This window comes from Acipenser ruthenus, chromosome 31, assembly GCF_902713425.1.
Source record: "Acipenser ruthenus chromosome 31, fAciRut3.2 maternal haplotype, whole genome shotgun sequence".
NCBI classification, from domain to species: Eukaryota; Metazoa; Chordata; class Actinopteri; order Acipenseriformes; family Acipenseridae; genus Acipenser; species Acipenser ruthenus.
Genome location: NC_081219.1, coordinates 13875867 through 13888272, shown reverse-complemented (window position 1 = coordinate 13888272; position 12406 = coordinate 13875867). Strand labels below are relative to the sequence as shown.

Below are 12406 nucleotides of genomic sequence, written 5' to 3'. Positions count from 1 at the left end.
CCACTGCATATTTCGTAGGGCAAAATTGTAACTTGGCATACCCAAAATTAGTCTTTTCGAATATTTTTTTTTATTATATAGAGAAACGATGAAAATCAAATGTTGGTTTAAACCAGTTCTGTATTTTGAATTGATTTCTTGACAGCAGATATGTTTTCTTTTAACCAGAAATGAATTCTGAAGCCTACAAGAATCAGCATGTGTCCCATGTTTTATGAATAGGCTGCAGCTCATTATTAATGCTGTCTCTTTCCGAACTCTGCGTGTTCCAATGTGTCCAGTAGACTTTGCCAGCAAGGCATTTAGAAGTAACTTGGTTGTAAAGTGGAAATACACCACCAGCCTGAACCTGTTTGCAGAGGCTGTGTCTTCTTAAAAAATATCATCATTCCAGTTTGAATGTGTAATTATTACTGAGTGCCTTGTTTGAAACATTATATTTATTTCAGATTTTAAAGACAAAAAGCATATCAAACAGGACTGAAAAAAGACCCTCCACAGAAATATATCTTTACATCTTTACAGATGAGCAAAAATTTGTATTAATATTGTGACTGGAATCGCTCCCCACCCCCCCACCCCCCCCCCCATCCTCTTTTTAAGGTGTTAGTTTTTACCTTTTATTCCAAAGGGAGTTTTACTGTTTAATGGCCAGATAGTGTTTTTCACTATAATTTAAAAGAAAATACATGGTTTTCCTTCTAGAGAAAATCATTATTATTATTTTATTTTTTTTGAGAGTTAATGAAGTGATCATTGTTCAGCATCTTACAAGACTTAAAAACAATCCTTTTGGTAATAAAAAAAAGGGACATGTGAAATGCATCACTTGGCTGAAGAAGCTGGTTCAAGCTCCAGTTCCGTCGCGATCCTCTCCATCTTTTCCAGCTCGCTGACGATGTTCAGCACGTCAGCCTCCATCGTCAGCACAGCCGCTTGCCTGGGAGGGGACGACTCGTCTCTCTCTATAACCACGTCGCAGGTATCCCCCAGCTTGTAAGTTATCTTCTTGGTAACGTTCCAGCTGCCGTAGTGGTGGATGCCTGCCAGCTTCAGAAAGGCTTCCGTTGTCATGTTTCTTCTATCCTCGGCCGTCAAAGCAATCTGCAGGCACTGGGCCAAGCGCTCAATGATCTCTCTGTCTGTAGTGAGCTCGCAGTAACTGAGGTCTGTGTCCAGACCAGGAGCAGAAGAAGTCACTGAACTGCTGATCAGGTGATCAGAAGAAGAAACTTTTTGCTGTCCCTCTCGGGTTTTCGACGAGATGTCTCCTTTAATCTCCTGGTCGGCCTTTCCGCCTGCCCCGTTGGTTTTTAGATTGCCGGCACTTTCTGGTGGGCTTGCTTGAGATTCCCGCTGCGCTTGTCCGTAGGCTTGGTTGAAGTGTGCCCTCTGGCCCAGGATCAGGTGCCAGTGCCTGTTTCGTTTACTGAGCCACACCTGATTGGCCGCCAGCGTGAATGACTCATTGTCGTAGTATTGGTCTTTGATGGTGACCTCGTCCACACAGAGGGCCCCAAGCTGTCTGAGCCTTGCCTGGCTGTGCTCCCCCAGCCAATACCGCAGCTCCACATTGACTCTGAATGACAGGCTCTCTTCAGCAGCTTCCTCCTGTGGTTCCATGTTCACCCTCTGCAGCAGCATTTCCTAAGGAAAGAAAAAAAAAGCAAACCAGTAAACAAATCAGGCTCCAGCACTGACTGCACACACTGTTAAAAAAGAATTAACAAGCTTTTGCCCGAGCATTAGATAAATAACCCAAGCTATGTACATATTTATCTTTTTTTTTTTTTTTTTTTTTTTGCATTTGTATAACTTTCCAAAGCTAGACTTTTTTTAAGGTAGTTTGTATCCAAGTCAGAAAGTTGCAGTAGCTCCAGGCTACAACATTCATTCAAGGTTACAGGAAGCGCCGGTAACGTTAAGGGACAAACAAGCCCAGTCTTCTTTTCTGCAAACCCATTAATGCATGTTTATGTTATCAACGGATTTCACAGACCCTGATTTTGCTATAGACCTGCCATTAATCTGGGAGCATGTTAACATGTAATCGCTGATGCGGTTACTTTAGTGACTACACAGAAGTTTAAATTATATGCATTAACAACGAGGTGCACTGAATTTAAAGTGTAATGTAATTGATATTTTTGTATACTTATTAAAACTGTATTTTGGTGTATTTACTATGCAAGGCCAAGGAACACATTTTCTTGCAGCGTTTAACACTTTTTTTTTTTATTGGCAACACGGTGCAACTTTTGACTTCTTTTAAACTGTTTCAGTTCAGTAAAGAAGCTGGTGTTCGTGCAATTGCTTCAGCGACGCACAGTAAACCGAAACGAACGCCTCCTGCAGTGTGCTGTGGTTTCAGTTCCTTGTGCTAGCTGTGCTGGTGTGCAATGTAACGCTTCTTACAAGTTCAACGTGCTGAGAGAGGCAAAGCGCCTCCAGATCTAATTCTGCTTGTCACCTCCTTCCTCTAATCTCTTGACAGATCTGTGACTCTTTTCGCTGTTGGGTTACGCTGGTGTGTTTTCTTGTAAGTGTGTCTGAAGCCTTTGTTTGGTGCAGTACTGTACTGTATGCGTGTGGATTCGAGTGTTAAGATTAGATGACTGTGTTTACTGCATGACACATTTTCATCTGAAGACACCGTGTTTATGTATGTGATTTAGACACTGCCTGTTCCTACACCTTCCGTTACAATAACTGAATGATTTGATCATTTTAATCCTCTTTTTTTCAGATCCCTTGTGAAATTACTATGCACCAGTGCAGGTTATTGGATCTTTTTGATTTTAATTCAAAATGTTTTGGTGCATAAAATTGAGTTTTATCTTGCAAACACTGATTTCGTTCAGCTAGTAGCTACAGTGGTAACAAACATGCAAAGCAGTGGGTAAAACATTTCAGTTCACAGCTGCTATCAGAGAGTGCAAGACCTCAAGCAATCACACTTACAGCCATGCAGTTTCAGACACTACATCCTTTTCTATCTTATTGCATTTCTGATTGGTCGTGCAACCTCTCTATATTCTGCACTAAGCAGTCTGGCCAGTTCTACTGAAACCCACAGAGCTTGTTGCTGAAATCAATGCTCGCAGAAGGTTAATACAATTGTGCATTTTTATTCCCCTCTTATTATTTTCGATCCTACTTGCCTTGTTTTAAAAGGTTGTCCTTTTGTTTTAGCCTTGCAGCGGTTCCTAAATTATCGACTCCTTAGCTGGAAAAGGAAAATGCAGTTTCTGTCTTCAGAACAGGCACATAAACGTCTTCAAATATCAGGGCTGTCTTAGCAACTCTGCAGTAGCTAAGAGTAGTGTTGTGTTTGTGGATACCTGAGTGGTTGGCATGGCTAAGCTTTGCAAACTTTGTGTGCTCTTTCTGCATTGTGTTGGATTAGCCAATGAGATACTGATATTGCTGGATTTGATCCCCAACCTCACACCAGTACTTTCAGCATGTACAGGGGTTAGACAGAAGATCATGAGCACCTGCCATGTGCAGCACATACTTGCCTGCCCCTCAGATACCTAACCTGATTCGTTATGCAGATGGTTATCCCCGACATGTATTCCACTGTATACAAAGGCTGACCCCCCCCCCCCCCCCTCGATGTTTGCAAAGTGCTTTTAGTCATGATGTGTAAGACAGTAGACTTGAGGGACTTTGATGGATGGCTAAATGCAAACACTTGGCTGGCAGGTACTTCAGTTCAAGTTCATAATGAAGTGCTAACTTGCTCTAAAGTCATTTTGCCATTGTATATGAAGCAGTGGTTTCTGTGCAGAAATGCATATGCAAGTTTTGATCAAATGTATGAATCTGTCTTATCTGCAGACACAGCACAATTTGTAAAGTGAAATAAAACAGCTGCTTCTTGTTTGTGTCTCTCAAATGGCAGTGTTGTGTTCTTTCTTTTAGATTCCTCCATCGACGACCCCCCCCCCCCCCCCCCCCCATGTGTGAGGGTTTGCACTGACTGTCTAAATGGATCCGCTGAATAACCGAAGTGAGAAGCAGAAATACGAATGTGTTTACTTTGCAATGGGACAGATTTTGTACTGAAGACAGGTAGCTGAAATGCATAGAAACCAGAGAGTGAGGGAGTTAAGTGCCCTGTAATTAAACTGGCCATCGAAACATTGCTTTCATTCACTGGTCTCCAGAGACCATTTACTTCCAAGAGGCTTGTGCTGGTAAAATACATTCCAACAGTGCATTCATGAATTAATTAATGTGGCCATCAGACCTTGTAATGTTATATAGTGTAGGATTCATGTAATCTGCTTCTATGTAGCTAATTATTTAAACGGTGAGTTATCTTCACTTATAGATACAGCACTGTGTACTACTGAACTAATTAAATGATGTGGGGGAAATGTTTGCATGGGTTCCTTAGTGCTGTAAAGTGCTCTCAAAAGATCGATCAAATCATAAGGGGGGGGGAACACTGGTGGTGAAAAAGGCAGAGAATTGAGGAATGGCCAGGTAGTGTACAATCGCTGGTGGCAGTTTGAATCTTGCTGTACTGTGCATGTCGATCTTTAGATGTACATCTTTAGATCTCAGATGCAGTGTCATTTAACTGCTCTGAGATCGAGAGAGTTGGCAAGTCAGTGTGTTTAAGTTTCCTAGCTGCTTATACAGTAGTACAGGGGGTGCAGTGGAGATATCTGGCTCTGGAGTCTGGGTTTCAGAGCGCGCTGCTGAGACAGCCTTCTCTAGGTCACTGTCCGCTTGATAAAGGGGTCCTGTCTCCCTCGCAGCGCGTGAAGGTCATTGTAGCGGTGCCTGAAATGGATATTTTCTCACATACCGCTGAGCACTAAGCAGGAGGCAAAATACTGTGAAGTCTTCTACCAAGGACTTGGGTTCAAAGATCTGCCATTGCTGTGCTCGTTAAACTGTTATCTTTTAAAATAACAACACACAGCAACATGACTCGACTTCCTGACTGAGTGGAAACCATGACGACCAAAGATGCCAGCGCTTAAAGAGTGATATAGAAGGGGGGGGGGGGGGGGAGATTTCACGTTGATTTGGGATTCTGTTGATGGAATTAAATGCTTTGGCTTCCTCCACCACACTTCTGCATTGATCACTCGGATTAATTGCAATAGCATTTACCTTTACAAAGCAACCCTTTGATCAAAATAGCCATGCAGAGCACGATTTAAATATCCACGCACACACTGCTGAGCGCTATTCAGATTAAAAGGTGTTTTTTTTGTTTTTTCCTTCTCCTTGTGGGTGACCCCAGTGTCTTGGTTGCTAGTAAACCGCCTTTGAAACAGTATTTCATTTATTCTCTGCCACAGAATCCCTGGGCAGGGTTTGTTTTTTATCTCAGCTGGGCTATACGGATAAACTGCATTTATAATTTATACCTGTTTTTAATACGAGCCCTCGTGCTGTTTTCTATATTAATGTGATCATGTGATCATAAACCAGGTCAAGGGGCAATCCAGCTGAGTGGATTAGCCTTTATTTTTATCCTCAAAGTGGAGTTTTATTTCACTCAGGTGTCAAATTTGAAATCAGTTTTGAGCTGCACCAAGACTTCAAAGGGATCTGTTCGATCTCAGTCCCACTTTTATCCTGGGTCGATAATTGGCTGACAAAACAAATCTTTGTGTTCGCTGCGCATTTTAGAGATGAAAAATAAATAAGAAACCATGTTGATGTTGATTCGGTGAGCTACACGTCACAACACAAAGCTTGCAGCACTACCCGGGTCCCTTTATCATGTGAAGTTTAAGAAGAAAAAGCGTGTGTGTGAATTACTTTAATGATCAAAATGGAACACAAACGAATGAATCCGGATCTGATGCATTCTGTTCTGCACGCTGTTTAGTTTCCTGATAACGTGGTCTGATAGGAGGTATCCATGTCAGCATTCTTTCAGATTCTTTCTTCTTTTCAGCTTCTTGGAATAGTTGGCCCTGAGCTATTTGGAAACCTATTTGAATACCAACCAGCTTCCTGGTGCCAACAAGTATGCCACTCTGTGTGACTGTGACTGTGTGTGTGTGTGTGTGTGTAACATTGCGTGGTTGTGTCTGTGGGATTGTGTGTGTCACTCTCTGTGTGTATGTGTGAGTAAGTTTATGTGTGTCTCCCCCCCCCCCCCCCCCCTCCACAGCAGAGCTGATTCGTTCCTCTCGCCACGGTGCCCTTTTCTTTGAAGAAGCACTTCACTGGGTTGGCATAATGCTCAGTCACCACTCCACACATTTCAATTCCTTCCCTTGTTTAATTAAACAGCCTTGGTTGCACACTGTTACCACACGATGCATTGGAATAATGAATGAACACGAGGGGTTCACGTTCACGGGGCAGGTCTGTCTCCGGGGCTGTGTACCCCGATTACACAAAATAAAGCGGGTCGCTGGTGACCCCTGAACAGACCAATGATCATTCACCCTCCCTTCCCTTTGTGAGCATGCTCTTCTCATAGCAGCTAATGGCCACAGGCTAGAGTCACGTCATTGCACGTTCTCAGAGACGCCCAGGGAGGCATGCAGGTGTCTGGTTCACTTCTCTTTCTTCTTGCTCCGTTGATTCCTCGGCAGCGTTTTTCTGTTGTTTCCTGGTGGATAACGACAAGCTGGGGAGGAAGGAGGAACGTGCGTTTTACACACAAGCGTTGCACTCCCAAAGACCAGATTGGGTTCCTGTACAGGGCGGACCGTGTAGGTTGACAGGCCTCTCCTCTGGTGTAAGGCGAGGCACTGGGTGCAGATTGCTACCATCTGGTGGCCAAGTGTGGCATTACACATTGAGAAAATGGGGCAAATGATGTTTTTTATTTAGTTAAACTCAGATTAACCCTTATGCAGGAATTAAAAAGTTGTATTATTATTATTATTATTATTATTATTATTATTATTATTATTATTAATATTATTACTACTACTAGTAGTAGTAGTTTATGCTACAGGAATTCTATTAATTTAATTGTTTATTTCAGTTATTTACAGCCACATTATTCTGCATTTATTGAGATGTGGTGTAAATGCTATACTAAGACATGGTACAATAGTAATGCACATTTTTCTCCAGTGCTTATCTAGACAGGGCATGCTGTGGAGAGTGTAGCCTGTGAATGGTAAACTCTGTGCCTTTGTTAATTTGACATCCTCTCCCCACTGCAGCATTTAAAAATACAAGGCCTCCGCTGCCTTAATCCCTGACCCGGACTCACTGTAATTGAATTACAGAGGAGGCAGAAATGCCAATCCACACTCCTGCTGAACTGTAGCCGTGTGACTGCAGGGCGACTGCGCCACTGATGTCACACAGCAGATTATCATCTGGAATTTCCTGGCTCTTGATTGGTGGATCTGATTTACCCAACGCACAGGGCAGGGAAGAGCACCCCTTTCATTGCCTGCAACACAGAATTCACAAAAATCACATGCTAAAGATTTGGACGAGTCCCGCAAACGCTGCAGTGCCCTAAATATTATGCAGAACTGGTAGGCGGACACATACGTACCATGACCCACTTTCTAATACCCTTTCATTCATTGTTTTCAATGTGTTTTAGTTGCTTCATTCAGTTTTGTTTAGCCAGGTTACTCTAGAGGGCAGTCTAGCATAGCTGTTGTACTTGTGAAGGGGTGCTTGTGTGTTTCTTTTGACTGCGATTAGTTGCTTGGTCAGTGTTTGTGTTAATGGGAAATCATGACACCATGTTAACTAGGTTTACATTTAAAACGGTACACCGGACTTTCTAAAGCATGAAAAGAAATCTGTGCATTCATTACCAATGCCATTAGTAAGTAAACCAATTAAGTTTGTCTCCAGATTTGAAAACTATTTTTAGCTTTGAAAATGTGCAACCTGTGCCACTGAATACATTTCCAACTCGAGCACTAGCACGACGGAGTAAACAAATTCACTAAAACATTTCCAGCTCACTCTCCAGCAGCATCCAGCACACCCCCCTGAAACACAGCAATCAAATGCGCTTAACGAAACAGCACACAGACCAGCTACTGCTCCAGGGTACGCGAGAACCGAGCGCTTGCTGTTCAAACAGGTTCTTCTGAAAATGCACTGGAGAGTGACTCAAGTGTCACGAGGAGGGAACTGACTATTTGAATGACCAGATCCAGCCTGCTGGTAAAATTGAAACCCTGTTCTGTGCACCTTTTTAGTAAATAAGAAAGTTAGCATTCGTGGGAGGCGTGTCCCTTGTGTCAGAAAGGATTACAAAATATATACTTTTGTGATTTATAGTTATTAATTTTTTTATTACATAATATAATTTTCATTGAAATATTTTTCGATTGCTTTATATGGGAAAGAAACTGCATTCTCATATGGAGCTGTCATGCATTTGCGTCTTCATATGTCCCCATATAAAGACTAGAAGAGTTTTTACGCGTCCTCATTAACTAGCTGGTCCTGCTTTCTTTTTCTCTTCCTCCCTGTGTGTTGCAGAGATGGATCCGGAATCCAGTTGGTGCACCAGCTGAGGGTGAACTCCCCCCTGCTCACAGCCTAGCGGATAGCATGTACAAGAGGAATGGTCTGAAGTCCAGTGTGGTGGTCACCTCAGCCACTCCAGAGGTAAGACTTCAACACTTCCACTGCATGTCCAGTGACCCTGCCTCCAACGGTGTGAGAGTGCCTTCTGTGAGCACAGTGGGAGAGCAAAAGGCTGTGCGCCAAATGAGAAGAGGATCGGTTGTACCTATTCTTATCAGTCATGTCTGCATTTCTTTCCTATGCTGGTGTTTTTTGCAGGAAGCACCTGTAGGTCTGATACTTTCAAAGAAGGACCTTGTAAAGTTAATAAATAACCTCCTGAAATATTGGTTTCGACTTGACATGCTGTTGTTTATTTAGAACTAAAAAACACAACCCTAAAGGCCCACCAATCGGCTTCTCTCTCCTCCACACCAACTACAGCAGTGTTGATGTACAGCGAGCGTTACAGCACTGGCGATGGTTTTAAAAAGGGGGGGCACTCGGGTTGCTTGTGCGAATAAATAAAGTGTTTTTAAAAACCTTGGTTAGCGCTCCATTAAACAGCACTACGATAATGTTGCTGGTGCTAATAGAAAGTAGGAAGATGTGTTTTGAACTCTGTTAGCACACCTTTGAAGGGGTGCAGTTCTAATGCAAGCCCTTGATTCCGCACTGCTGTAGATGTGTCTGTCTTCTTCAGAGGCGTCTAGGCTCTGGCTCCCCTCTGGTTCTCTCCACGCTGATGGCTCTCCTGTGCGCTGGAACGCTGTCCTGCTTGTAGAGAGACACGTAAATCAGACGGAGCTTTTCTCATACAAATCCCAAATGCCTAGCTTGTAAAATGCAGTGGTGTGTGTATGTGTGTGTGTGTGTGTGTGTGTGTGTGGTGTGTGTGTGTGTCTATATATATATATATATATATATATATATATATATATATATATATATATATATATATATATATATATATACATACATACATACATACATACATACACACACACTGACTCTTAATATTCCAGCATAGTAATTTTGCTGGTGTATCATTTAGTAATATCGTTTTTGATGTGGATCATTTTAATATTATTATTATTTGATATGGAAGTATTTTCCCAGGCCAGTCCTGTAATATTTTTATTATTAGCCCCTAGATGGTCCACTGGCTCAGCTGTTAACATTCAAGAGGACGCTGTGCTCTGACGTCTGTTTTTCCTGTACAGTTTGTGGAAGCGATTTTGCACAGGGCCTCACAATAGTACACCTCATGAATGCAAGTGTGAAGGGAGTGAGCAGTGACAGCATTCAAGGGAGTGAGCAGTGACATTCAGCCAGCAGAGGGCATGGTTTCCCAAGTACTGCTGGTACAGAACCTGCAGTGCTGGTAATTCACGGCTGGTGACTGAGGCTATGGAAATACATCAGCAATTCAAAAACAAACACTTGAAAATGTATAGTAGCACGAGTTTAAATAAATAAATACATACATTAATGCATAAATTAAATGAAGGTTAAAGCCAGATAGCAGAAATGCCAAAACAAACAGTGGAGGTACTTGCATGCTTTTGATGCCATGGCAACGATACTCACTTATTTCTATTTAAATCCATTGTGTTTGTGATGTCAAAGTGATGTAAAAATCTTGCATTCATTTCTATTTAAACCTCGAGGCGTCATGGTATTGAGTCTATTTATCCATTTATTTTCATTTATTACTTTTCTATCTATCTATCTATCTATCTATCTATCTATCTATCTATCTATCTATCTATCTATCTATCTGTCTATCTATCTATCTATCTATCTATCTATATTTTACATGGGATCTACACTACCAGAAATGACACTCTTTTATAAAGGCTTTTTTTATTCATTATTTGAATCTCCTTTGTCTATCTAGTTTTAAGAAAGAAGTCGATTTCTTGACTATTTCAAATAAAGGTGTACTCATTTTCCTCAATGACGGGGGTTTGCTCTTGTGCGGAGGGTGCTTATGGATGTGCTGTTTCTTCCTCCTCCTCTCTCAGGGCAGCAGCAGCTCGGACTCTCTGGATGGCCGCAGTGTGGACTATGAGAAGAGCTACGACGCGGTTGTGTTTGACGTGCTGAAGGTTACTCCGGAGCAGTTGGCTGTAAGTTCTGTACACAAGCTTTGTAGCAGCAACAAGATAACAAGGTAGCAGCAAAAAATACTTCCAAGTTGCAACAGAAAAAGGTCCAATGTATACTTTAAGGTAACAACTACTGTTTAGAGAATTGTGATTGGTCATTCTGAAGTTCTGGGTGACGTGCTGTGTTATGTGGGAATACATTTCGATTTTTAAAATTTGAACGTCCTTATTTTTCAGAGCCAGATAACGTTAATGGACGCACCGGTATTTAAAGCGATACAACCCGAGGTAAGCAGTCATTCTGTTTTTTTTCATTTTATTTGTTTGTAGTTGCTTCTTCTGGATCGCTCTTCTAGAAGTGTTAACCAAGGGTTTGAAATCGCTTTTTGAATTATTATTTGGCCCTTTTTTTTCATTTGGTTCTTGGCATGTCTTTCGCAACACAGTGGGGAAAAAAAGACTCCTACAGTATGTTCCAGGTTTGAATACGAGCTTGATTAGCCAAAGTGTGTAGGCACAGTTACAGGCTCAGGTGGTGTCTTATTAAACTCCTGGTGAAACCAGGAGTGGATCCAACTGCTATGCAATGGGAGTCTTATTGCCATCCCTGCAGTAATATTAAACAATCTAATACCAGGTAAACTATTAGCACTCCTTTAACACAGAGATCCCTATGTCTGCTGGTTTTCATTCCAACTCAATTACTTAATCAAACCCTTAATTGAACTAATAAGGTGCTTTAATTAGACCTTTTTAAATTGTTCTCAGCTCTTAAATTGCCGATTTTTCAAGTTACTTATAAAACTGTATAGTTAACTTGAAATCCCCAACTGTTTAAAAGCTGAAAACAATTTAAAAGGTCTAATTAAGCTAACGAGTAGTTCAATTAAGGGTTCAGTTAAGTAATTGAGAACTCAGTTGGAATGAATACCAGCAGACACAGGGGTCCAGCAGGACCAGGGTTGGGAAGCGCTGCTTTAACACATTTAGACAAGCATGTAATCCCACTGCACTTCATACAGGACAGCTGATCAAGATCACTCCCCATACTGTGTGTAAAGTGCATCGTGTTTACAGTGTGCTACTGTTCTGTGTGGATGAGCATCTTGCAATGCCGCCCTGCAGCTTACAAGGTGGTGCGGTGGTGCATTGTTCAAAGAGCTGTAACTTGGGTGCAGACCTCCAGTCTAATAAAGACTTGCTTCCCCTGACGTGCCCGATCAGTGACCCTGGAGGAAGAGAGAGACATCATTGCGGATCAGTGCCATGCTGTCTGGGTTATGCGAGACCGCAGCATCAGCCTCAGTACAATTGTGTGGCGAAAATAACCACACAAAAGCACTCCCGACGGGAACTTAAGACACCAGCCGCTGCCAGGCAACGATTGTTTAAAACCAAGCGTTGCAAAATTCCTGTTGTGCCGGGCTGCCTGCGTGACTCGAATCTGCAAGCAGCGGGCTTGTCTGTTTTTTAAATTGCATGTCAACGTTAAGCCTTTGTCCCCTTTTAGCGGGCGAGGGGAGATGTAATTAAAAGATGCGCGTTGCAGAAGCGCAGAAAGAGAAACCGCATTTATCACAAAGTAACGTGTTGACAGATCCTGCTGTGATCCCGACAGCACTGAGAGCCCCGTTTGGGGGCGTGTAAGGATACTGACTGGCGCGTTGGCTGCTGTGGCTGTCTGTATCCAGTGGTATTGTAAACGCTTGGCACAGGGAACGTGGATCCCTTTTTTTCAGTGAACAATAATCTGAATTCCACCTTTTCCGCACATGAGAGCTTGAAGGTTTGAGAGAGGGGTTGTGTCTCTAAAA

General features: G+C 42.3%; 2 protein-coding genes across 3 annotated transcripts in view; one reads left to right on the top strand and one right to left on the bottom strand.

Annotated features, from left to right (window-relative positions):
- Window positions 1–11073, top strand: part of LOC131702901 (ras-specific guanine nucleotide-releasing factor RalGPS1-like) — a 39618-nt gene extending 28545 nt beyond the window's left edge. The window contains exons 2-4 of one of the 2 annotated variants that reach the window (XM_059005400.1): window positions 8455–8583; window positions 10509–10613; window positions 10830–11073. In XM_059005400.1, the coding sequence (XP_058861383.1) occupies window positions 8527–8583; window positions 10509–10613; window positions 10830–10922 (255 nt within the window). In that variant the 5' untranslated portion in view covers window positions 8455–8526 and the 3' untranslated portion in view covers window positions 10923–11073. The remainder of the gene's footprint in view (window positions 1–8454; window positions 8584–10508; window positions 10614–10829) is intronic. The other variant, XM_059005399.1, reaches the window with a different exon arrangement.
- Window positions 591–3328, bottom strand: LOC117964695 (uncharacterized). The gene is made up of 2 exons (XM_034909060.2): window positions 3162–3328; window positions 591–1647 (listed from the first exon to the last, which is right to left on the bottom strand). The coding sequence occupies exon 2, from the start codon at window positions 1642–1644 to the stop codon at window positions 826–828; it is 819 nt and encodes a 272-aa protein (XP_034764951.1). The 5' UTR covers window positions 1645–1647; window positions 3162–3328; the 3' UTR covers window positions 591–825.
- Window positions 11074–12406: the final 1333 nt, after the last annotated feature.

Bases quoted from the DNA above. Each gene is read 5' to 3' on its own strand.
- LOC117964695 (XM_034909060.2), bottom strand. From the start codon at position 1,644: ATGCTGCTGCAGAGGGTGAACATGGAACCACAGGAGGAAGCTGCTGAA.